This window comes from Strix aluco, chromosome 1, assembly GCF_031877795.1.
Source record: "Strix aluco isolate bStrAlu1 chromosome 1, bStrAlu1.hap1, whole genome shotgun sequence".
NCBI lineage: Eukaryota > Metazoa > Chordata > Aves > Strigiformes > Strigidae > Strix > Strix aluco.
The window spans coordinates 21,694,613-21,720,337 of record NC_133931.1 but is presented as its reverse complement, the minus strand read 5'-3'; the positions used below and the strand labels follow the sequence as shown (position 1 = coordinate 21,720,337).

General features: G+C 36.2%; 1 protein-coding gene across 3 annotated transcripts in view; it reads right to left on the bottom strand.

Moving 5' to 3' along the window:
- The window catches only part of LRP12 (LDL receptor related protein 12), a 50,616-nt gene that overhangs the window by 11,567 nt on the left and 13,324 nt on the right, over window positions 1–25,725 (bottom strand). For 2 of the 3 annotated variants that reach the window (XM_074812095.1, XM_074812008.1), the window contains exons 2-4: window positions 10,019–10,075; window positions 2,806–2,941; window positions 1,104–1,306 (exon numbers count right to left, since the gene is read on the bottom strand). In XM_074812095.1, coding sequence (XP_074668196.1) covers window positions 1,104–1,306; window positions 2,806–2,941; window positions 10,019–10,075 — 396 coding nt within the window. The remainder of the gene's footprint in view (window positions 1–1,103; window positions 1,307–2,805; window positions 2,942–10,018; window positions 10,076–25,725) is intronic. The other variant, XM_074812152.1, reaches the window with a different exon arrangement.

The window sequence follows — 25,725 nt, the reverse complement described above, 5'->3', positions numbered from 1 at the left end:
GGACATTTTATGGAATCTTTGTGGAATAGTTTTGAAGATGGGTGAATAGGTGTAAGAGTATGAATTGTTTTACGAAGGAGAGGAGTTAAAAGTTGGTACGCAGATTCACAGCAGACCAGAGAGTGGATACAGGCATACGCAGGGAGGGAACAAGAGAATGTGAAACCATCACGGAAAGAAAGAAGAATCTAATCCAGTATTTGGGCTGATCAGGATGTAGAACACCCTAATCATGCTATTACATAAAACTGTAATACCTCTTAAGGCCAGAAAAAAAATTGAAACTAGTCTTTACCCATTCCTTCCTCCTCTCTCTTGGCAAAAGCTACTTAGAGCAAGAATTGCCTACAAAACAGCCTCAAACTATCACTACTGGTAACTAGTTTTATCGCATACTTGAATTGTTCAAGAAAAATTCTGCATGTGCATGTTTGTACTTGGCTAGAGTATTAATATAGGGGGTTTTTTTGTTTGTTTTTCTTAAAGATGGAAATGGGAAATGGAAAAAAAAATTATGCAATTTCTATGAGAAATGTAAAAAAACCCTTGTCGTTTCTTCTCTCTCTTGCCATATTAGGCATTGGAATGGGCTGCCCAGGGAGGTGGTGGTGTCCCCATCCCTGGAGGTGTTTAAGAGTCGGGTCGACATAGCGCTGAGGGATATGGTGTAGTTGGAAACTGCCAATGTTAGGTTAATGGTTGACTGGATGATCTTCAAGGTCTTTTCCAACCTAGACGATTCCTGTGATTCTGTGATATTTATGGTACTCAGAAGTGTACCCAACTATTTTAACAAACTAATTTTAATCTGATGATAATATTTCAATTCTTAAACTATGGTAGAACAAATTCTAGTTGCCTAGTATTAGTAGTGAACTTTCTTCCTCCCAAAAATCATTCACTCTGCTTATTACTGTAATCACTGAATCCCACTTAGAATATTTAAGCTGTGCATGGGATCAAAATACTTTACACAATGTATATTTTCCCTGATTTTAATAAGCCTTGAATTGACTACATAAAATACATATATTATACATATCCGTGAACAGGAAATAAAAAATGAAACCATAAAACTGTACTAGGCATCATTTGAAACATACCAGCAAAGTAGGCTAATCTGAAGCCTTTTCTGGAGATGCTATCATCTGAATGAAATCTGATCCAAACATGATCCTGTGAAGAGATGTACGGTGAAGGAATGGAGGAGCCGCATGCTCTATAGCCTTCAATATTCTTGTGGCTTCCAATTGTTAACCAATCTGAGCTGCATCGTCGTGATCCTTGAACATCAAAATCTTGAAAGCTGAAAAAGAAAAAAAAAGGTCAAAATTGCTACTGAACTGGATGTTACACAACCAAGCTGATGAATTAGTACTCATAAAAATGGAAATTAGTTGTAAGGGTTTTTTTGTCTGAAATAAAGAAAACAGGTTCTCTACCCATGTAAAAATAGGATTTAACCTTGTGGTGATGATACTTTTATGTTATGAGGGCAGCAAGAATTCATTCCGTTAACCAAAATATTGTATCCACTACTTAAAGAAGCTCAGTTTTTCTACAAAAAACACATTAAGCCTTCAACTAAAAACTAACAAAAAACTCTGTTCATGAAATTGTCTTTATGAGTCTCATTTAATGACTTTCATATACTACTAAGTGGTTGTATTTAACCCAAATTTCATCAGAACTTTAGCTAATGCTGCACTTAGCCAATGATCTGACTTGACATTATAAATACAGCTAAATTGTTCAAAACTATGATTTCAGATAAGATTTTCTCTTATCTGCTCTATTCAGTTACCCAACAGGTATGTCATGGAATGTTACGGTATGGCTACAGCTATATCAACACATGCTGTCTGGGTAATGAAGTGTGAAGTGAAGACAGTCTGGACAAAACAGGTCTGTACAGACAACAAGGCAGTAAACCAGAAATGAAATGCGAAATGTATGAATGGTAGAAAACAATGCAAGAGGAAAAAAAAAGTTTTATTAAAAATAAACAGTATGAAAAAGTTCAGAAAGCATTCTAGTAGACATGGAACACAGACCAGTTCTACCTACTTTATATTGCATTTATGCCGTTTTAATATCTAGTAGAAAAATTGTTTCAATTAAAAAGGAGTACTTTAAATGAGTAACTGATGTCAAAGCAAATACTTCATAATGAAGAGCTGCTTCTTAGGTCAGCAAGTTTGTACTGGAAACTCAAGTAAATCTGCAGCTAATGCAGTTTCACGATCAGCCTATGAAGCACTACTAATTTGTATCTTGATGCTAAAACAAGTCTACATTTCCCTTGTGGCAGTAATGCGGAATGAACTGATGAGAACTTAAGCCTATGATCAACTTTTTTACATTACTTTAGAAAAGCTACAAGATAGGTGAAACTCTGAGAAGCTCCCTGCACCAAAACTTAGCATTTCCAAGACTGCATTAATGTCTATTGATTTACTATTTGTACCCCGTCATTTTTAAGCTCACCATGAGACTTCATCAATGAAGCATTACAGAATCTCCCCTACACATTTTTTAATACAAAATTCTGTATTTCAGAGACATTAAAAAGAAATTAAAAACATGAGCACACAGAAACTTTTTCTAGTTGCCAATTCTCCAGTTGAAAACAAATGCTACATGGCTGTGAGAGCAAATCAGGTAAAAGGAAAGGCAGAAAACAGACAAAACAGAAATCCTACATTTACAGGAAGGAAGAGAAAATTGGTATATACACAAGAGACAGTTAAAAACGTCTAGTCAGTACTTCTTCAACCCGTGTTGTTAATACAAGAGCACTCTTACCTTATAGTAATGATCTCCCCTGGGTTTGCATGGATGTACCAGCTACAGTTGATTCGGGCAGGATACTCAGAGGGCCACCCTGGACTTGTGATTGTCCCACTTGGTGATCGGATTTGTTCTGGAATATCTCCACAAGCTAAAAGATACATATATATTGAAAGCAATTTGATTAATTCCATTTTTTTAAAAGCCAGTAAAAAAAAAAAAAAAGAAAAAAAATCAATCAGGACTAATCAGGGAAAATATCACACTAAGTTAGATGATGTAGCAATAAGAACAAGGTCTAAAGGAGTTAATAATGAAACACGTCAGCTGAAAGATGTTTTCCAATGTTGCCAGTGCAGAAGTTTATACTAATGTCAATCAGTACTACAGATTAAAAATAAAGTTGTCAAAGTCTGTGTAGAATAATCTTTTTTTAAAGTGAAAGATTTTGCATTTCCTAATTTTATTTTTAGCCTTCACAAAGATTCAGTTCAATTTAACCATGCATTTACACCTTATACTGACAAATGCAAGAATGTGAAAAATAAGTTAAAGCTAAATAATCAAGTAGCTAATTTCCTGTTTTAGGAAGACCCAGTGCCTGGCCAACATTTAAATACCTGCTTCCAGTCCTTGGCATGGAAATGATCTTCATACACACAATTCCAAATGCTTGGAAGGCAAAGAGCACTTACTGCAGTACACTTCATTTAGAAATATTAAAAGTTAGGTTCACAAGAGATTATTCCTAAGAGGGACTTGCATAACTATATTTCTGATAATGAACTAGAAAGCCTATATTTATAGGACTAATTCTATGCAACTGAAGTAACTCAGCCATTTGTATTCTTACCTTATTATAGGTGTAGCTTTCTGCATTAGCTTTAACTCAGCTGCTTGTTCCCTTCACTGGAGTGTTTTCAGCTCTACTGATTTTACTTCAAGTAATGTACTTCCTAGTTTTGTGGTTTTGTTTTGTTGGTGGTTTCTTCCCCCCTTACTAGCCTTATATCCAACACCTGTCATACAGCATATTTACAACCTTCACATAAATAGAAAGGCCAGAATACTCTTGCTACAGAGCTTGAAATTATGAGGAAGTTTCAGAGGTCAGAAACCACATTAAAAATAATTGCCCTCTGTACTTTTATTTTACAGTTTCCTCACTGCTAGTCCAAAACCTGCAAGCTCTCAAAGTTTACTGGTAGCACAGTTACACACAGTAGTTCAAACACAAGAATTATTACAAATGAGGAAGCATTTTCATTATTGCCTGATCAAAAGCTTTTAGAATTCTTAAAAATTTTGAATATGTATTCGATTAAAATAACAAATCAGAACTGATGCAGTGAATAAACATGATGAAGAATGAACTGCATAGTGCAAAACTTGTAATAATGTAATTTGTACACAGGTTATTTTTTCTTTCTGTTTTTATCCACAATCAAGCTTTTAAGATAATTTTTCAAGACTACGGGGACCTGAAAATATTGTTTAGTTCTAATACAATAAAAAGTTATTTTCTTAAATTATTATTACCTAAAAATATTTTGATATGGCGTAACAAACACATGTTTTAAAATAGGCTTAAAAGGATTAAAAGACAAAAATACTGGTGTATGCTTGAATTTTCTGTATTAGCTTAAATACAGAAATCTAGAAACAAAACTCAGTAAATTTACTGTTTTCAAGTACAGCTGTAAGAAAACATTGCTTTAAATAGTTTTTCACATGTTTCTTACTAGAGCTTCTCAGGCTGCACAGTTAAGTATTAACATACTTTAGCTATAGAACACAGGACCTGTCCTAATATCTACGGATAAAAGTCTGAAAATACAGAAAGGTATTTTATTTGAATATTCAATCAACTATTCACTGGAAACTTTCTTGTTTTAATTTTGAGCAAATCCTATAGGTGGTGCTCTAACACCATATTTTGGAACACTGCTCCTATATGATCTGAATATACATCTGTTCAGACAAGAAATGGAGGGACTGGAAGGAAAAAAATGGTTATTCACACTTAAACGTTGAAGTAGAATAGTAGTTTTAACAGGTTGGAAATAAACACACGTACAAAAAAGTGGAAGAATATATGAAGCATTTTGTAGCAAGTTTGCAGATGTTGGCAAGCAAATTCCACACACTACTTGGTTACTACTGAAACAGTGCTCAGCTTAAAATAAATTGCCTTCGGGTGAAATTTACAGTATTACAACATCCACCTGGTTTTAGATATTTACAAACTGACATATGAGATTTTGTCACTGAGAACCTCTAAGGAAGCTTTTAAATTTGCCTAACAAAGAAAAACTTTACACTGAAAGATAAAAATAATCCATTCAACATATGTTCATTCAATTTTACAAAGTTCACCTCCAAAATCTTAAGCGTGCTATAAATATATGTACAGCATGTCTCCGTTGAATAGAAACCTCCAAACACTGCTAGCAACTGTAAATTACTATGTAATTAGCTTTGCAACCTCCTATGCTGGCACAGTGCACCCTGACAACTATAATCTACTCAACCCAATCCCTGCAATAGTACAAGCAGTAACTTTTACTTGTTACATGAGTCTGAGTGGAAGAAATTCCACATAGAAAGCCTGTATAACCAAAGCAGTATTTTCATAGCACCATGAAAACTTCCAGTTTTACTCTAATTCAGGTTTTTTGGCCTTTGTTTGCAATACCAGCCACATCCCTATACAGAAAATGGATTTTTCTGTTTCCACTAAAGCTAACACTAAAGAGCTGAGGGCAAAATATGACCACTTCCAGCACCATTCAATATGGGAAGAGAGAAGCAGACTAAGGAGGGCATGAGGAAGCAAGAATTATCACAGGTACTAAAACAGAAGTTGAACAATACCACATTTCCACTGTAGAAGAGAGAAAAATCAAACTGAAATGTGCATATGAGAAAGTGGGGGTTCAAAAACTAAAAGGGAATAGACTTGAAAAGGGAATTACAGCTTCCTTCAGGTTAGCTAGATAAGCTAAGTGAACTTGCACACTTGGTATACGTTCATGCACTGAAATCGCTTACAACTCAGGAGACAACAGAAAACTCCTTTTTGCTTAAAAAATGTGTAATAGTCAAGATCAGCTGTGTATAGAAGCTGCACTTCAGAAGTGCTGTCATTTTGAGAGAAATTCTATTTCTCAAAGATTTTTAAAATCAAGGGTAACCTTTTGAAATAGAACAGTTTTAAAGGGAATCTACTTTATAAAGGTAATAGCAAGCCCTTTAAAATCAATTCCTGACTCTGCTTAAATAGGAGGTTTCTTCTAAAGCTTTTAAGAATATAATGTAACATACATTTTATTAATGTGTTTATAAACACAGAGAACATGAGCAACATCAAGAAGGCATGGGAATCAAAAAAACAATTCAACTGACAAGTGCGAAAAACAGAAATGTATCAATAGAGGCAAACATCTTTACACTAAATTGTAGAGAATCTGCACTTCTAATTTCAATTGCTAGTGGCCCTGCAGGCATTTGTCATACAGGTCAGTTATGTCTGTTCCTAAAATGATAGGAAAACCAACTGAATAATTTATTAAAAATATTAAAAATACATAAGAAAACAGCAGAATGAAAATTGGAGTAGTTAGACAAAAAGGAGATGAGTCTGCAACTGAGGCAGAAGCAGAAAACAAACTAAGAGGGTTGCATCATAGAGAAGCAAAGACACACAGTGATGTATGCCCAAGAAGTTTTCAAACCTCATGTTGGTGGCTATAAGATTTTTGGGTGGGAACAAATCCCTCCTGCACAACCATTTCTATATGCATGTTGTCTCTGCCTACATTCCTCTCAATTCCCCTATATTCTTTGGTACAATTATGCTCATCCATCTCCTACCCGTTTTAAATGCTCTCCTTTGTGAGCCTTTATTTTATTAAAAATCTATTTCCAATTCTGTTTGTCACTTTTCTATAACTCTGTTCAGTACATTGCAATACGGTAATCAGGACTGAAGGTGTTTCACAGACTAAGGTGCAAAATAAGATCAAAAAAACTCTCAAGATAAACTCTGCATATGGTTTTCTGGTACATATGGATTCCCTTGCAGACTTTTTAAAAACACGTACAACAGGTTTTTTTACTCCCTTCTTCCTGAAATTTGTTCACTGCCCCACATTACAGAACATGACCATTAACTACCTATGGGATGTTAACTGGTAAACAGAAGAGAGTCAATGAAAATTTTACAGTACATATTCAACTTGTCAGTTGTAACAAGAAAATATTAAGAAACCCATGCAGAAATTCTGCAGCAAGATCTAGAGAAGTAAAGTACCTGTAGTAACAGTGAACAACATGTCAAGGAAAAAAGTCACTTCAGAAAAGCAGGGAGAGGGAGATTAGGGATTTATCTTCACAGTAATGCCAGGAGATTAGTTGAAAAGATAAAAGAATTAGCTTTCAATGTGAACCACAAGATGATAAGGTATGCATTATATTGGACATGGTAAGGACATGAATACAGCTGGATAAATGATCTGAAGGTGTTTAAAACAGCTTAGAGTAAAAAGAGAATAATGTTGTGATAAAGTCTAAATCATGAATAGGAAGGATAATTATTGCATTTGTAACTCTCAGGAGCCACTGAAAGTCTTATTTGGAGAACTACGGTGGAAGAAGGCATAGGAATCTTTGCCTCCAGGTCAAGATGTAAGACTTTAATTTAAAATGCCCTTTGCTCTGCAATACAGACACACGCTCAGTAAAAAGGAATCATTATACTTTTTTTTTTAAATTGCCGTGAACAAGTGTTTTCACCAGTGTAGAAGTTCTTTAAAATGGGGGTGGTGATAGGGGTAATTGGTTTTGCAGTTGTGACAATTATTGTGCAACATACCCCAAAGACAGACCTGAAAATATTTCTCAATTTTTCAGATTTTAAAGGCATAAACACTTGTTCTCTAGTGATAGCTTATACACAAGAGACAACATTCTGTTATTGCTGTTGGAAGAAAAAGCATGCTTATACATAAAAGGTGTACCCGTAACTTGGCAGATATAATATACAGCAGAAGCATAAATACCAAAGATCACAGAGGTCTGTGTTATTATAACATAATCTAGTAAGGTAGGTCATGTAGCCTTACAGAGGCAGCATGACAGGAAATCTACCATCAAGACAATCATTTCATTTTAAATCCCCTCTCAGTAGCAACTGTCCAGGAAAATCACTTGCTTGGTTTCAACATCAAGTTAAAGTTGAATTTAGAAAGACTAAAGGCCAGATGTCTTTGGTTCTATCTTACAGAAACTCTGCTCAAAATTGTTCCTCTCAGTATGGTTGATGAAATATATCATCTGCAAGTTCAGAACACATGTTTGGGAGACCCAGATTGTTTCAGAGGAACTCAAAAATCATCTAAATCAATCCCCATTTTTTATACACCTAACATTTAAGATGTACATACAACAAACTGTAAGGAAAATGCCAAGGGGTCTGTCTACATGCTTTCTTCTGGTTTTCCTTAACGGACCACCCTCATCCCCATTATCTCAAACCTCTCCAGTGAAACATTTTCATTTCATATTAAGATAGAATCTTTAAGAGTACGGTATTTATTTTTCCCCAGCTGGAAAGCTATTTTAGAACACAGGACCACTAGAACTACTTCTTCATATATATATGTATGTATATATATGGGTTTTTTAAAAAAAATTATTTCTGAATAGAAGTCCTCACTGGATCTTTCTTCTCAGTAGTTAAAGGTCTATCTACCAGCTGCTGTTATCTTGCGTAGAAAGTACACAGTGTTCTCCTCTTCCTGGCACTGCCTATTCAAGCATGCTGGCCAAAGTACTGAAAGCACAGTCAAAAATTCCATTCACCTCTTGCCCAGCAGATGCCTTTCTGCCTGTATTTTGACCTGTGACAACTGTTACAGTAAACAAAGGGGTGAAGGGTTGTTAAAACATATCCCGAAAGCTGCATAGCTAGATTTTAGGCTGTGTATCTTGTACAATCCAATTCCAGCAACAATTGTTCCAACAATACCTGTGCTGTTACTTATTATTTACAATGTGCCATAAATGTACTATATATGATACTTGCTGCATCGCTACTGTTGAAAACAGCATCATTCTTCATGGTGCAGCACAAGAATGGATAGCAAAGATCTTCTATAATTAGACCTTTGCCAGTCTTTGAGCGGCAAACAATGAAAGGGAAAAAGAAGGTAGTATGGTGTAACAGAGACCATCTAATCGCTGTACACTTATCCAAAAACTTAACCGTGTGCACAAGTAGCAATGCAATGTTTGAAGTGATACTGCAAAGATAACTACAGAGATGTGCAAGCTGTTGGCAAAAAGAACGAGTTTGCGTTTTGACTCCTATTTTAGGAGAAGGGTATGAAAATCAGTTTTATTTCTAGGGATTAGTGGCAGCTCCCTACAGAAAGAATCAGGCTTGTATTCTACCCACTGAAGAAGAGTGTTTATTTCCCCATTTGCACATACTCTGAGTATCCTATCATTAAACATAACACCAGCAGTTTAGGTGACACTGCTAAACATCTGAAGAACAAAGACTATACACTGGTATTGCTTAATGCCTCGATGGACATACAGTCACATCACTAACACAGAACAGACCCAGCTGTGGCTGCTGTCCAGAAGAGGCCTAAGACCCAACTTACTGGAAGAGAAGTAGCAACCTTTGAGCAATGTGTGCTGCCTTTATACCCCATATTCTCTCAGCATCTCAATGGTTTCCCAGCTTCATGAGTTCTAAAATTCTTTTTTTCTTGTATTAAGGAAACTGTGCAGTCAAGTGTACAGTAGTTTCAGTTACTGCTTCAATCTAATCAGGTGAAACGCATAACTCCTGGATTTATATTATTTGATAGTAGCACTGTCCAAAATTACATTTCAATAAATTTCATTTCACAAAAACTTTACTGTGGAAAGAAAATATCAATTCAACTTAAACCAACTTTTCTCTTAGTTCAATGTTTGTATGGAAAAATAATTAAGCAGTCCACTTAGAAAGGCATAATCTGTTCATGAGCATGCAGGTATCAATTTTATCTTATGAGAATTTTTCCATGTTCCAGTTGCTTCATTCCTTATTACATGCTGCAAAAGGCAGTAATAATTTTTATAGCCAAATATCTCTTCATAAGATACCAGGTGGCTTTCAATATTTACTATTTAAGTCATGCATGAAATTTAAACATTACAAAAAATGACTTACCCGTTGACACTCCTGAAATATGCACATTTTCAGAATGTTCTGCAAGAGCACCATTTCCTAAAATTAAACATAATGAATAAGCTAATTTCCAAGATAAAATTTGTAAAAATTCTTCAGATACCCTTTTACAGAAGAGAAAGAACAAAACTGAAGTTATTTTAATTAATATTAAACATTAAAGGTCCTATGTTCATTTTATGATAAAACTTAGAGGAAAAACTAGAGAAAAAGTTACTATACAATGGAAATAAAAACCAAGCATCGTTAGTGTAATAGGAACAAATACATTAGAAAGTTAAGGAACGAGAGACTGATAGTAGCAAAGAGTTTTGATAAACTTCAGGTATTTTAGATGGTAGACTTTGTATGATTTTTGCATCAAATACTATTTTCTTTTCAAGAAAGGTTTATTTCAATGCATCTTCCCCACCGCCTCCTGGGTCAAGATTTGTAAGTAAATGCTATGCAAATAAAAGACATCCAGGGGAAGACATCCATTTATTTCATAATGAATTGCAGCCTATAACCTTTATCCAGAAAGACATTTCAGATATAACCAGGAACTAGCTACCTTCAAGAGCAACTCCCCACCAGCGTTCATTAAAACTAGGTCTACTCTACAATGAGACCCATGTGGTCATCAAGCGTTAGAAACAAGAAAGTTATTCCTCCAAATCTCATACTACTTTGTACTCCTCCAAAGTCTGATAAAGTTTGCTGACAGGAGGTAGCCCTGTTACACGATGTGACAGATCAAGTTGTATTTGTGCACATTCCTCCCACCGAACAGCTCTCATTCTCCTCTCCTTTATTCAACATCTTTTCTTTTAACCTTTACAACAAATTTTTAATAAAATCTTCCAGACATTTTGGGAGGAGAGCGCTACTTTCATGAATAGGCTCCTTTGAACATAGGCAGTGAATCTAAAATATAAAATACATCATTAAAACTTTAAAACCACAACTCTTAATCCTTCAAAGTTTTGTAATATTGAATATTCGCCATGTCAGATTTTCATACATGTGAAATCAATTCTTCTACCAGCACTGCCATGTAAGTGTGATGTTTGGGTAACAAGAACCTTAAATACATGAAGAAAACGCAAATTCCTTTTATACCAAGCTTAAAGACTGTTAAGAGTTAACATAAATCATATACACCTAAGCAAGCATCTCAGCGCTCCTCCACTGCAGTGGTTACAAATAAAATGTTTCAGAAGTTTCTCCCAGGGTTGACACCAAATGCACAAAGACATAATTTTTTACTTCCTAAAGACACAATACAGTTAGAAACCTGATCATCAGAATTTGCAGAAAAATAGCAGATCAAGGTTTTTTTTAAAAAACAAAACAAAACAACAAATTCTCGTGCTCTTAAAAGTGATATTTCCCTCCCCATTTTTAATGTACTAATTTCACTGCATATATTTACATACCAAGTTGCTTTGTCTCAATTTAAAAAAAAATTCCACTGTAGCAATTTCCCTCAATGTTCAAAATACATAAGTATTTTAAAACAAAAACTATTTCAAATATTGTATTAGTGAGCAACTAATTTCCAATGAAACTATTTTCAAAAGTAAAATATACCTGTAAGTCTTAAAAAGCTATTCTCCAAAGAATTTCTCCATTTTGCATATAAACTGAGATGCTAAGCAGTGATTGCCACACTGATTTCACGTCTTCAGTAACACTTAGCTCTAAATTTACAAAATAAACACCATCTTTGCTATAAAGTGATTTTACTTGTAACTGATTCCAGAGGAGGAAATTTCTGATTGTCTTGTTTTCTATTATTTCCACCAACATAATGAAAACATTAACACATTTCATGACCTCTTGTTTTAAGCTAAAAATATCTTACTGGTATTTCATCTTTCAAATTACTGTGGGGATTATTCACCATTTTTGTATTTTCAAAAAGGGGTTATTAGCACATACAACTATATCTGTAGTTGTTTACTGAACACTGAAAATGAACAGCAGGACCAAAAAGAAGGAATTCACAAACTTTTAAAAATATGAAAAAACCTGAAGTAATTACACTGAAGGCAGCCAATATCTGGGCACTCCATTGATGCCCCCAACATATGAATTACAGACAAACTGCCTATACATAAAGACCAAGAAAACAAAACCCCCTGAATTTTAATGAGATCAGTTCTGACAAAAATACAATAACAAAACATGAAAATACTGACATTACACTGAAGTGATAGAAAGAAAAGCAATGTATATATAAAAAATTGACAAAAACTATAAATCAGTAATAATGAAAAGTGTACTAAAATGGGAACTCCATCCAAACTGTATATACCTTGACTTAGAATTAATGCATTAACTTAAGAAAACTGAAGTCAATATTCAAAACCAGAACACTTTAATATTTTCCATCTAAATATGCTTTATGAACAGTTAAGCTCTTGACATAAAGCGATGTCACATTTATTGTCAAACAACTTCAGTTGTTAGTCAGAAGCACTTATGTGTGGTAATGAAGCCTCAACTCAGATCCAAGTACTATAGTATCAAAAGAAGGTGTCTTTTTTAAAATTATTTCCTTCCCAATAATCCTTCATTACATGAAAGATGAACCTTAGAAACCTCTCAGACTATTACTTCCTTTTTTATTGAAATTGTCACTGAAATAGAGTGTGCTTAGATGCCGTTTAAGTGTTACTAACTGCCGACACCTTTATGAAATTTTTAGGCAGTGATCCTTATATGATCTCAACAATTATGTCACATGGTTCCGTATAAACTAGAATATCAATATATCAGATAACAAATCAGTAATTTCCATTAAGATATGGGAACACCATTATCTTTGAAATTCCTGTTTAGTCTATCTATTTAAACAGCAGAGTATAAGTATATAAAAAAATTTTCTTAGATCACCAGTAAGCTTTCATATTTCTTGATGCTTTAAAGAAATATTTACTATTCATTCCCACTTGAACCTGACATTTTAAACTGAAACAGATGCCACCTAAACAAAACTTGACACAAAGTTTGTCCACATCAGTTACAGGAGCGTTCAAGTACGTGTGACAGCACAGCACTGGCAGACAAACACCAAGAAGCTCCTGCATGAATTCATTCTGCCTGCAAGAAACCAATTTTCTTTTTTCAAAAAATGACATCTTCCATCACCTTTTTTTTGGTGACTTCTTAAACAAAAAAATCATTTGTGTAACCAGGACTATACATACCTCCTTCATATCCTTTCATAAACACTTTTGACAAATGGACCACTTATTTTAAGTGGTATTAAACAGAAATCTATGTCAACTTTAGTCCTGCAGCTTAAGATACAGTCAGCAACCACATTTAAGTTAAATTCAAATGGACAAGGCTCAAGATAAAAACAAGTATTTACTATGCTTCTTCTAAAAAAAAATAAAAAAATAAAAAATAAAAATAGAATCTTTGGTAAACAGGACACGAGATACATTAAACTACTGGTAATCTATAGGTTAAACAAAAGTACGGAAAGTACTTCTAATGGCTTTCTATTTAAGTGCACATGAGTTGGTTGCCACCACTGCTGGTAATACCTCTAAAGATTCCTTGACTGCAATAAAAAAGATCAGCCAATTGGTTACCGAGTGTGTTTACAGTATGGAACAATCTCCAATTTCTGAGGTGCCTTTCTGTCTTGAATAACTTTAAAAATCTCTTAAATGTTCAAGGTATGGTTACGGTCAAAGTTGGTCACTGATTCTGACAGACTCATCCATAAAATTTTATTTTATTTTTACAGCACAAAGCTAGTCCCTTTGACCTTTGTCAGTTTTTTATACCCCACTCAAATCCTCCGGGTTGAGATGCTGTCTTGTCTTAGGAGCGGGCAGAGACAACAGGTAGTTCCATGAACATTTGAATTCATTCCTTTTGATTTGTGTCTCACAGCTGACTCACCACAGAAGCAGGCAAGACAACAACACTAGGTTTGCCTTCAGGTTTTTCAGCAGCTGGGGCATTCCCCCCTATCAGTCTATATGAACTACATTAAACAGTACACCACCACCACCCCCCCACACCCCCCCCCTCCCCCCCGCCGAAAACCCAACACCCTCACAACGTCATTTCTGAACATCCTGGTCCAAGAGCCATGAGCCTTACACTCCTACACTCCTATAAGGAGTCTGGAGAGGAGAACAAAACTATGTGGAAGATAAAAACTATAGCTTGGAAGGTATTTGACTCACTAACATCTTTTTGGTTTCATCACAGGCCAGGGAGCGGGGCTGGCAACAAGGAAAATGTCACAGCAGCAAACACTAACCAAACTGCAGAGGAAAACTGTAAGGGGAAAGTGTGGAGAAAAACCAGTGTTTTCACACTTGAAAACCATGACATGCTTGGAAAAAAAAGCTGCCAAATTCTATATATTTCAAACCCAGACAGTAGCAGTGATGCTCAGACTAACGTGGAGGCTAACCACAACACAGCAGCCTTGATTTTAGGGTGTTACCCCCCTACATCGCTCCTTCCCCATAGCCTACGCAGCACAGCTCACTCTCAAAATGGGATCAGTATCAGAATCAAAGGATTATCTGCATATAAATTCAGAGCATAAAACTAAGCCTACAGTCCTGAAATGAGCTGCTGCATTAAGTTTTACCCAAATTCAGAGTTTTCAAAAGGCATAGCAAAATAGACACCCCAACCTCCTGCCCCAATAATTAAGTCTCCTCCTTAGCCAAAACACTTAGATTAAACAAGCTTCTATATTGCAATCATAAGAACTTGGAGGTTTCAGGCAAAGAAGAAGTTTATCTAAACAGTGATATAGTCGAGATAGCAAATTACTTTTAAACAAAAATGCCATTTTAATTTCGATTTGACTAAAACTAGTAATACGAATGCACAGTGATGAATATTGTAAAAGTGCACCCCAAAAATTTGGTACATGTGACACTGTCCACTGTGATTGTAAAATTGAATTTTATAACTTCAGTTTGGAAGAACATAATGTATCTTGGGACTAGTTAAATCCAGACTGTGTTTCACAGAGAAATTAACTTGACTGTTTCAATGAAAAATGAAAATGAAACAAAACAAAAATCCATAGTGGCAAACCCCACATTTAAGTTACTTTTATTTTTGCTGTTAGACCAAGTAGTTACTGTCCACAAAAAAAAATTATGCGCACATATCTCCACTGAAGCTCAATTCTTCTATATCAAGATTAATCTTCTGCCACTAGCTTCAACAGCCAAATTACACCCCCCCCAATAAATAGAATGGTATAAACTGAGGAACTGCTGTAGCTGAATGGCTACAGAGAGAGCGCTTTTTCTAAACTGCCTTGAGTTAAAAGGTACCATGGTGCATAATGAATGCTACATAAGCACACTGGACAGGATATTTCTCTTGAACCACAATTATCAGGGACAAGAGATCAACAACACTTTCTGTATATAATGTGGTTCCAAGCACCCTTTACATGGTACATGTTCAACTTGCTTTATGTTAAACACCGTACTTCGTGACCAAACTTGCTTTCTTCATCCTACTCCCAAAATTTCTGTCCACTCTATACTTTACAAAGAGTAGTTTGTAGTTTAACTTGTTTACATTGCCTCTTGTCACCTGAGGTTACCTTGCATTAATCTTCACCAAATTTTGCTTGTAACTGACTAAGTGTGGGTGATGCCATCAAAATAAGAATCTTACAATATACTTCCATGAACAGCCTTACATATCACCCCACTAAAAAGCCACTTAGCAATGGTCCTATGATGCCCTAGTCCAAAACCAGCAACATCCTTCTTGATTTAGAGATATGGGAGCTGGAAACACCCATGATGCATCTAATATTTCAGCATGCTTCTTGGAAATGACCCCTTTTGCTAGCACATTTTGTGACAGTCGACAGTCCCACACCACACTTCCTGCAAATACCTAAGCACAGTGGTGCAGAAACAAGCTCCACCTGAAGAGGCCATGTCAGGCTGATCCACAGTCACGCTCATCTGCCAAGTCTGTGGGAGAACAGTGCAAAGGCTAACTGCCTACCCACCCTGCCTACAGTTAATCTAAGGTCAAGATGTAACAGCTCAGAGCAGAGCATGTGGGAGACCAAGAGAAAAACAAGTACTACCACCCTCCTCCAGATAAACTAGATGATCTTTAAACATCCCTTCTAACTCAAACCATTCTATGATAAAAACATTTGTTCAGTATGTAACCCAAAATACCATACTGAATTATTTACATGTGGGTCACATGTCGGTAGGATCCTCCTCAGTCTTTTGGGTCATCATTTACAACCTCCTCATCTCCTGAACACTTTGCACCTGGATTTTTTAAACTACTGTGCATTTAGAATGAAATGCATTAGCTGCAGGAATTTAATGCTGTACAACAGCAAAGAGCTACATATCCATAGGTATAGCCATACTGCTGCCAAACTCTCCTGTACTGTAGAGGAACACTACGCAGTAAATTGAGATCATGCAAGTAAGAAAAAAACCACCACTTTCTATAATCTCAAATGAACATGAGGGTACGAAAGGGACTAGACTTGTTTTTTCATCCTTTATAGCCTGGAAAAGTGTCTGAGAATATGGTTTCCTCCTGTACTCTCTTCTATCTGTGCAGAATGTATTCTCCTACCACTGCTACTATTACAGAAATTCAGACTTCGCCTTCCTTAGAAGACAGGAACAGAGCTATATGTGCAACCTCAGCATTACAAGTCAAGTAACTCTAAGTGGAGCACACAGAAAAGAAAAAGAAAGGGAAAAAAAAAAAAAGAGTAAGCATTTGAAACTTACCCTCCCAGAACAGTTCATGAAATAAACAGTATTATTGCTACAGGAAATGCTTCAAATTAAGGTGTGGCAGAGCTCAGAGTACACAGTCCACTGAAGCCAGGCAACGCTTGTTATGTCTCTATATTCAATGACAAAGCAAAGCAGCAGTCATTCCCAGATTCCTACAGAAACCAGCCACAGCCTTTACAGGTGACACCATTTATTATTTCCTGCCTTCTGATGGCTTAGTTTGCAATCACTTCATCCTTTTGACTAGAGATATGCATGAAATCAAATTAACATGTCTGTGCACCAATATGTATTTGAATTAACTACCTGAGATAGGATTCATGATCCACAGTCATCTCATTTTTGTAACTTTATTGTTGTTTTTTATACAGTGCACTGCATCTTTGACCAGAAGTATTTGTCCTACACCCAACCGCTGCTTACTTCCTTGACAAAGGTCAACACGTGCTTTTGCGTAAGTACCTATATTTAATGACAAAAAGCAATTAAAAAAGCATCATGAGAAGGGACAGTATTGACTTTTAGGCATTAACTGATTAATACTTTCCAGTTTAGCTGAATAATCTTTGCAAAGTTATTGACAAATTTTATATTGTTTATTTTTAAATCAACGGTTTGGTGTTAACTAGTTATCTGCAATTCTTTTCTATATTTCCTTAGGGTTAAATACTGGAGTCAAAGGAATTTCAGGTGGCCATTGTAAAACAGCGTTAAGCTGTGCAGCAAGATGTAAGTTATCCTTCAGGTAAGGGAAGGATTAAATAACCATTTCTTTTAATATAAAATTACGCATGCAATAGACAAACATTTAGAAAAAGCCTTACTGCTGTGCACACATCATTCAGAATTATCTACTAAAGGTAAACTGAGCAACAGAGTGACAAGATTTATTCCAAATCCCTGTAACAGAAGAACATCTGCTACAAAGAAGATATAGTAAATATATGTAAAATTTCAAACAGTGAAAGCAAATGTTCACGCAAAATGAGAAAGTGTTGTATACTCAAATACTACAATGGCACAATTAATTTCTTTAATTAAGGAAATAATAAAAATGACTAACAGATGAAACTATACTGAAATAGTGTCTTATTTAAATGTGTTTATGATACAAAAGCAGGAAATAAGCACATAAAATTTCACTGTAAAAACAGATAAAGCACAGAATTTGTTTACAATACTCAATGCTGTTATTTTATATAGTGCTATTTTTATTTTAGACCAACTGTGATGTAGTATTATTTAGAAAACGAAGACAAGAAATATAGAATCAATTCTGCAATGGAATTGTTTTACGTAGGTTTTAATTTTTATTTTTACAACAACCAATCTCTACCATTTTGTGCTTAGAAAATTATTTCTTGGGTATAAAACAATGACTATGGTGCTGCTGAAAATCTGCACTGTGTACTTAAAACCTGTTGTCCAACATTGCATTTTTGTATCACCCCCTCATTCTTACACTGTTCTTGCCTCCTCACAGAGGGACTTCAAATGAATGTAGCTGCATGGTACTTTGAAAAACAGGTCTTTATTCATCTCTTCTTGATTAAAACACAGCCACGCAGTTTCCAAATCTACGTTCACTGTACAGAGCCTAGTGCTTTGGTTCATGTTACACTGTGGCCTTGGAACCATCAAACTGGATTCCTTTTAGATGACATGCTCCCACTGGTACTCAGTCCTCTGGACCACACTAGAGCTAGTCGAAGGAAAATCTTTCAGAAATGCATACAGTGCAAACATTAGATCTTCAGCGTAGCTTGTTTTGCTCCACAAATCTGCTGTGGGACATGGCAACGTAGACACGCCTCCGGCTACTCAATGTCCCAAGTGCGCTCTCTGCTCACAGCTCCAGTGCTGCCAGGGACACTCCACCACAACTTCAAGCATAACTGCAGAATTTCCACAGTCATTTAGCGTGAGCAACAGAAGTTCTCTTCCTGCATTCATTAAGCACCACATATATTATTCACTAATATTACACCAATTGTGAATGCTGTTGCAACACACAAAAAATTTACAAAGTATCATATAAATCATACAAGGTGTCAGCATAATGCAAATTTGACACAGATGCTGCCAGAATATTGAAATAGAGCCTCCAGCATCACTGAGATACATCATGTAAACATTTGGAAGATGCTGCTATCTACAATGTGAGCTCTTGGTTTCCTGCTTTATAGGTGTGGCTTCTCAGCCACTGTCCACTCTTCCTTCTCTCTTCTGTAAGAGACAGCTCTCCCTTGTTGCCAAACATACAAAGCAACCAGCAGTTCTGTACTTGGCTGTTTTAATGGAGCACAAACCTCTCCTCTGGGTGTACCAGCAGGAGAGACTCTCACACGAGAGAGAACAAGAAACACCTTTGCAAGAGATCTCAGTGCACCAAATTACCAAGATAACCCGACGTTCTTTTATCCTAGGTTGCAAAAGAGAAGCTATGGTAGTAACTATAGCAACTCTGATTTAATGCTGCAGGTGGGGAAAAAAAAACCAAAACAGAAAACAAACCCACACATTTGGTCACACCCGTAAATCCCACAAGACAATTTTTAATTGGAGTGTATTGCCATTAAAATACAAAATTTTAAATTCATAACTAATGTGACTTAAGGATTTTTGAGTGAAAGTTTCAGTAAAATAGTTAAGGCTTCTCAGTTGTAGTTTGAAAAGGGGACAGAAAAGAACCTGACTTTTTTATATTCTCACTCAAAAATTCCACAAACTATTTATAGACAGCTCTAATATACTTGGCAGCAAGCAGTGGAAATTGGAAATCTAGCAGAGACACTGGCTCAGCTTCAACAAGATTCCTCATTTTAAGCACATAAGTAGTTCTATTCATGTCAAACCGTCTACTTCTGCCCAGCCAGGTATAAAGGAGTTACTTGACTGACCACTGCCTGCAAATTGTATGTGTTCTCAGGTGGTAATCTAGCACAGCATTTTGGATCAGACAGAAAGCAGAAAAAAAAAAAAAAACACAGATTACTAAAACCAATTAAACAGTTCAAACAGTGAATACAGTCTTCTAAATTTCAGATAAATCTCAAGTAACTTTAAAAAAAAAGATAAGGAAATCAGAGGAAAAGGGAGTAGACCAGAAACTGGGGGGGGGGGGGGGGGGAATAAAAGCACGAGAGACTATACTGTCTACCCATCCTTAAATGAACTATCTCTTTTATAAGGCTTAGGTGCTTATTCGTAACAGATTAAACCCTATCATGAATGTGAACCTAACAATTTGCCGTCCTGTTTGAAAACATTCCACTGCCATATTACTTACAAACCTAGAAAAAGCCAAAGTTTCCACCTCTTTTAAACAGCTATGTTTAAAATAATAAAACTCAATTATTTTAACAAAGGACTGTTCAGAGCCTTTGTACATGTTCAACTGCAGTAACTATTCTTCTGAAATTCCACTGCAGATACTAAAAGTATTTCACATTGAGAAGTGCCAGACTAGGGGAAAATTTCGATGTGTGGGCTGCACAGCGCTTATACAGTAGGGGGAAGAGCATTTCAGATTTGATTCATATTCTTTACATGCTTCATACTTTTATCTACTACAGTTTTTTTAAGTCACTGTTGCACTAAAAAAACCTGGTTTTGGTTTTGCTCCATGCAGGTTTAGATTGATTTCCCATCTTAATTCCTTGTAACTACAGGAAAAAATGGCAGCAGGCAACAGCCTACATACAGCTAGTATATTATATCTAGGAAAAAAAAAAACACCAACCCAAACACCAAAACCCAAATATCTAGTCAGCCATAAGACTTCAGGCCTGTATCAGAAGTCAGAAGAAGCAGGGCTTCAGGTCATATATTCTTAAAATAAAATACTGTTGGTTATCCTGTTTTCTTCAAATGATTTGATTCCATTCCATCTTGAAAAGTGCTAACAGAAGACACGAAATCATTATTCATAAACTAATGACTGCAGCCATCATAAATCTATTATAAGGTTGCAGAAATGAAAATATCTGCTATTACCCCATGAATTCCTACCACGAACCCTCAAAACATCCAAGCTTCTAGTTCCAGATGACAGCATGACTCAGACTTCGAACTTATTTTTTTCCAAAAAAGACTTAAATAGTGTAGGAGTACTTGATATTGGGGGGTGGGGGAGAATCACGAGGATTTTTGAAGAGAAGGAAAACACTGCTCCACTGCTGCATCTTTATTATGGAGTCTACATCTCATGTGACCAGCAACTCAAGACAGAAGAGAAAAAAAAAATAGCATGTTAGAAAGAAAAAAAAAAAGAAAAAAGTAATCGCCTAAGATATATCCAGAGAATAGTGGATTCGAAATTCATAAAGCTTGTTGGATTCATAAAATATAATTACAAAAGCTATTTAAGTCTTTTTCAACAGAAAGGCTCATTCAGGAAGAAATCAAGGAGGAAATTTCATACTTCTGACCAGAGCAGAAGTAGGGGATTAAGAAATCTAACCATAATTTCTAGATTTGCTAGATTCTTTCTGGAACATTGGCCTGAGCAAACCAAGGAATACTGGAGTCAAGAGTATATTCCTGCTGAGCTTCAACTCTGCCTTCATGAAGGTAACAACAATAAATTAGAATTAACAGCATTCACTGTAATGACATAACTGAGTGGAATGCAAGCCATTCACTAGAACAGGTAGTGAAGCAGCAGTATATTTACATGAACTTTTTGCACATACATCAAGTAAAAGAATCATAAAAGCACATCATGTTTATTGCATGTAGGAAAAATACCCTCATTTGAAAGATAAAACTGTGTCTTCTTCACTTCTTGCTACTTATTACTAGAAATATGACTTTGATTTTGACAACCTTTTATACTCTTCAATGAGTTTTAGTTTCTTTCTGATAGAATTAAAAAGCAGTGCTGAGTTCCCAAGAAAGCTTGTTTTCTTTAATTGACAAAAAAAAGTTCACAGAAACCACAGACCTTGCAAATGCTTGTGCGGACTTGTTTATGCAAAGTCTGGAAACCGGAGTTTTTAGACCCCCAGCACCTATTCAGACTGAAACTGAACTTACACTAAATGTCATGCAGTCTGCCCAGCTATCTTCCAGTAACACAGGAGAGAGTCTCTGTCCCTTATTAATGCTTCACTGAACTAATTAAAGTGTAGAAGTAAACTTGCACAGCGTAACTCAGCATACCATCATTCCTACGGACTGCAACACAGCAAAAAACACAGCCAAAGGAGGGAAGAGCTCCTAAGGCAATGAGCTTCTTGCCTGTGCCTCTAACATTTGTAAAACAATGCTTTTTGTTAATCTCGTGCAAACACCCACGTGCAAAATTAATTTCATTATTTATTATGAATAATTTGATCTGGCCTAGTTATAGCAGACAGAAGTAGAGATGTCACTCAGTTACTAGGGGACCACAACATGTAGATGCTTCCATTCTCACTATTAAAAAGACATTCAATCCACATAGCTCCTTCCCTACCGTCACTTGTCGGCTTCAAAATTTCAATCACTACAATAGCAAAGGCTATTAATTAGTTACACTGATTTTCTAGACTTGCTTAAACTATGCTGTTTATTAAATATCCTCATGACTTAGGAAGAGTAACAGATGAACTTGCTACAACTTGTCAGTCATAACATACTGCATTCCTCAAAATGCACCACAAATTGCTTCTATTCAAAAAAGGCAGACATTAATAGAAGACAGATTGCCTACAAGATATGAAATTGATTTTACTCAGATTAATAACTTCTTTAATTAAGAATCAGATCTTAAAATACCCAAGGCATACTCCTGGTACGAACATGTGTGCACACATACTTGCATGAGTACGCTCAGCACCCATGTAAGAATTCTGTATGTGGCGGCCTTGCTACTTTTATGTTATTTTGTTCAAACAAATTAGTTTCATCAAAGGACAAATGATAAGGGAAATATCCAGTAAAATTTATAATCCAGGAAAACTTATCTTCTCTCTAGTATTTTATGCAAGACCTGTGTACACTTCGAGAAGTCTGCTACAGCTACTTCATTGATTCTAAAACAGGAAGCTTCGGGAAGTCCCATGGATATTTTAAAATAAAGTCTAGAAGTAGTCTGTATGTATTTATATAATTAAAAAACAATAGACAAACAGGTGTATATCTCTTAACACCCAAACTAGTATTTCTTTCTCTCTTTTTGGAAAGCGGATTTTTTTTCCCCCCCCTTCCCTTCCATGTTATCTGCTATTAGTCCTGCGATTCTTGTCCTGCAAGACTGATGCTGGTGCTGTAGCTTGCACATTAGCAGGAGTACACCTGTAAAAGAGTTTAACACCTTTTATTTCAAACACTATGCAGTGTCTTAAAAATAAATTTGCAAAAAGTTTAGAGTCTTCTTTACTTAGCTCAAGGTGTCTGTAAAACACAGTAACGTACTACTGCATTTTTTCGTAACAGCGCAAATAAGCTTTTATCATGATTATAGCTTTATTGTGTCAAGAACTGTACAAACAAGAAAAACAACTCTCGCTCCACAGAGCTCACTGCTTTTTGAAAACTGTGTATCTTACATTTCTATCAGGTGAAGGAAAGGACAATAAAAAAACACAATACATAAACCAATTGGAAATCCCAGTACACCAGGTGCCAAAACAATCAAATGGCAGTTCTTTATAGGAACCACAGCAGAGTCAAGAGGGCTTGAAGAAAGCAAATATGATGGCTTTGTGTTTCTCATGGACAGATCTACAGGTGGTGGGAAGCACAAAGGAAAGAATGGCTAAACCTGAGTAATGTTAAGAAGTGATAAAACTATTAGTACTAAAGAACCACAACAGGATAGTAAAACCAAGTGAAACAGAACTTTTGACTTACAGCTGTGCTAACAACTCCTCATCATGCCTCACCTTCCCTCTCTTCCCCAGATCACTCAGAACAGAGTTCAAAATTCTGAACACAGAAGGTAAAGGCTTGTCCCTTTCCGAAAGTGGAAACTTCAGGAAGCATTCGGGCAAGTCTTAATTACATTAATTGTGCTGGAGGTAGCTATAGAGAGAGGAGAGATTATGTGAAAACAGTTGTCAAACAGTAATTGCAATATAAAGACAGTTAACACTTCCACCTTTATATGCGATAAGTGCACATCAAACAGCCAGAATACTTCTCTTCACACTGCACAGTACTGCTGGTTACTGGAGCCTATTGCCATGGGGATTTCCAGTAGTTAGAAAACACAAAAAAAACCCCCACAATCTTCTACTATCAGGAACTAGAAACAAGGGTGTTGGATAGTACTATGACTCTACAATTGCAAAATGAAGCAAACAAATCCTTTCTGTAGAGTTGAACAAGCATTTCACTTGACAGCCAGTTTATACAGCTGCAATACAGCAGAGTACAGCACGCTTTCAGGACAGCCATAGTGTACATAACATTAGCCAAGGAGGGCAGAACAAAGTTTGTTTCAGAACACTTAAGTGTATCATTTCCGGGCTGCCAAACTACATCCCTGAGACACACAAATTACCACTGGAAAAATTTAATGTGTTAAGGTAGACACACCACTAATTTACTATATGGATTCTGGTTTTGGCTTTTTGCAAGGGGAGTATTTGTCACAGTAATTAAGAAATCACAATGACTTGGTAGATGCCATAGTGTACAATAAAGGCTGTTTGTATGACCCTAAATGCACTTTCTGTGCCTACTCTCAATAGAGCCAGTAAGAGTCTCACATTGTACAGGTCAAAATCCCAGGTTTTATTACATTACAGTAGCTCTAAGCATGCAAGGTAAGTCCTGCATCCTTCAGCTTTATTTCACTCTTTTATCTAACACAGAATTTGAACTATATCCTGCTTTCCCTCTCAAACATGCACACATATTCCCACCCTGACCCTCTGTCAACCACATACATGTACCTCAGCACAGCAGAATCATTTCAATCCCAGCACTTTGTAAGAAATTGGGAATGTCTATAAAATTCATGATGCATGCTTTATTTATCTCAGGGTCAAATAAACTCAGATTTGGTGTCTCACTGCACTCTGAACCTTCATGTTTTAGGTGCAAGTTCACAGCAATTCAAAAGAGCAAACAGATTTCCAAGAAGTTAGATAGTTGAAATAGGCACATTTACAGAGGTGTGAATTGTCCCATTCACTTCCACCTAATGTTACCATCTTAATGAAAAAGCCCTAGAGAGATGAATAAGAAATAAGGTGCCTCCTCTCACACAGCCATACTCGGGACTGTACCACCCCTCTCAGCTTCAACAGGGCCGGCATGAGGCTACCGATTTCCAGTACCCCTGTTCTTAGGTTTACCCACATGCCCATCCCACCAGCAAAACTAGGAAAGGGGGTTCACACAGGTACATGCTCTCCAGCCCCTCCAGGTCCTGGGACGTTCACCAAGAAAGCAGAGAGCCTCACACAGCAGTACGCTGAAAAACCTTACCAAAGCACCAGCTCCCCCAGGGAGGGAAAAGCAGCTAGCCACAAGTGAATGCATACACACACAGATGCTCTCTCTAGGACAGAGCTCCTATGACAAAAGTACAAATAGGAAGGGAGGCTTAAACATAACAACTGGAATTAACACCTTGGAGGAGAGAATGTGATCTAACAGGTATTTCCAAAATCCTTATCACCATTTACCGTGACATTCATATTTATAATTACCTTCCAGTATGCTATCCCTACTCCTACTACACCTTATCTCCACTTCTGCCTTGACACAAGCTCTTCTCATCTATTCCTTTCTTGACCAAAAAAAATTCTCACTACACATGTTTACATGAGTCATTAACTTCCTTCCTGAGAACAGTTTTGACAACTTTTTTTTTCTGCACTCCAGCTTCCTAAAAAATCTTATTAAATATATGGATACTATATCGAAACATGTTTTAACTCTTCCTCTGAGGAAATCCCTGCCAAGAATCATTCAGAT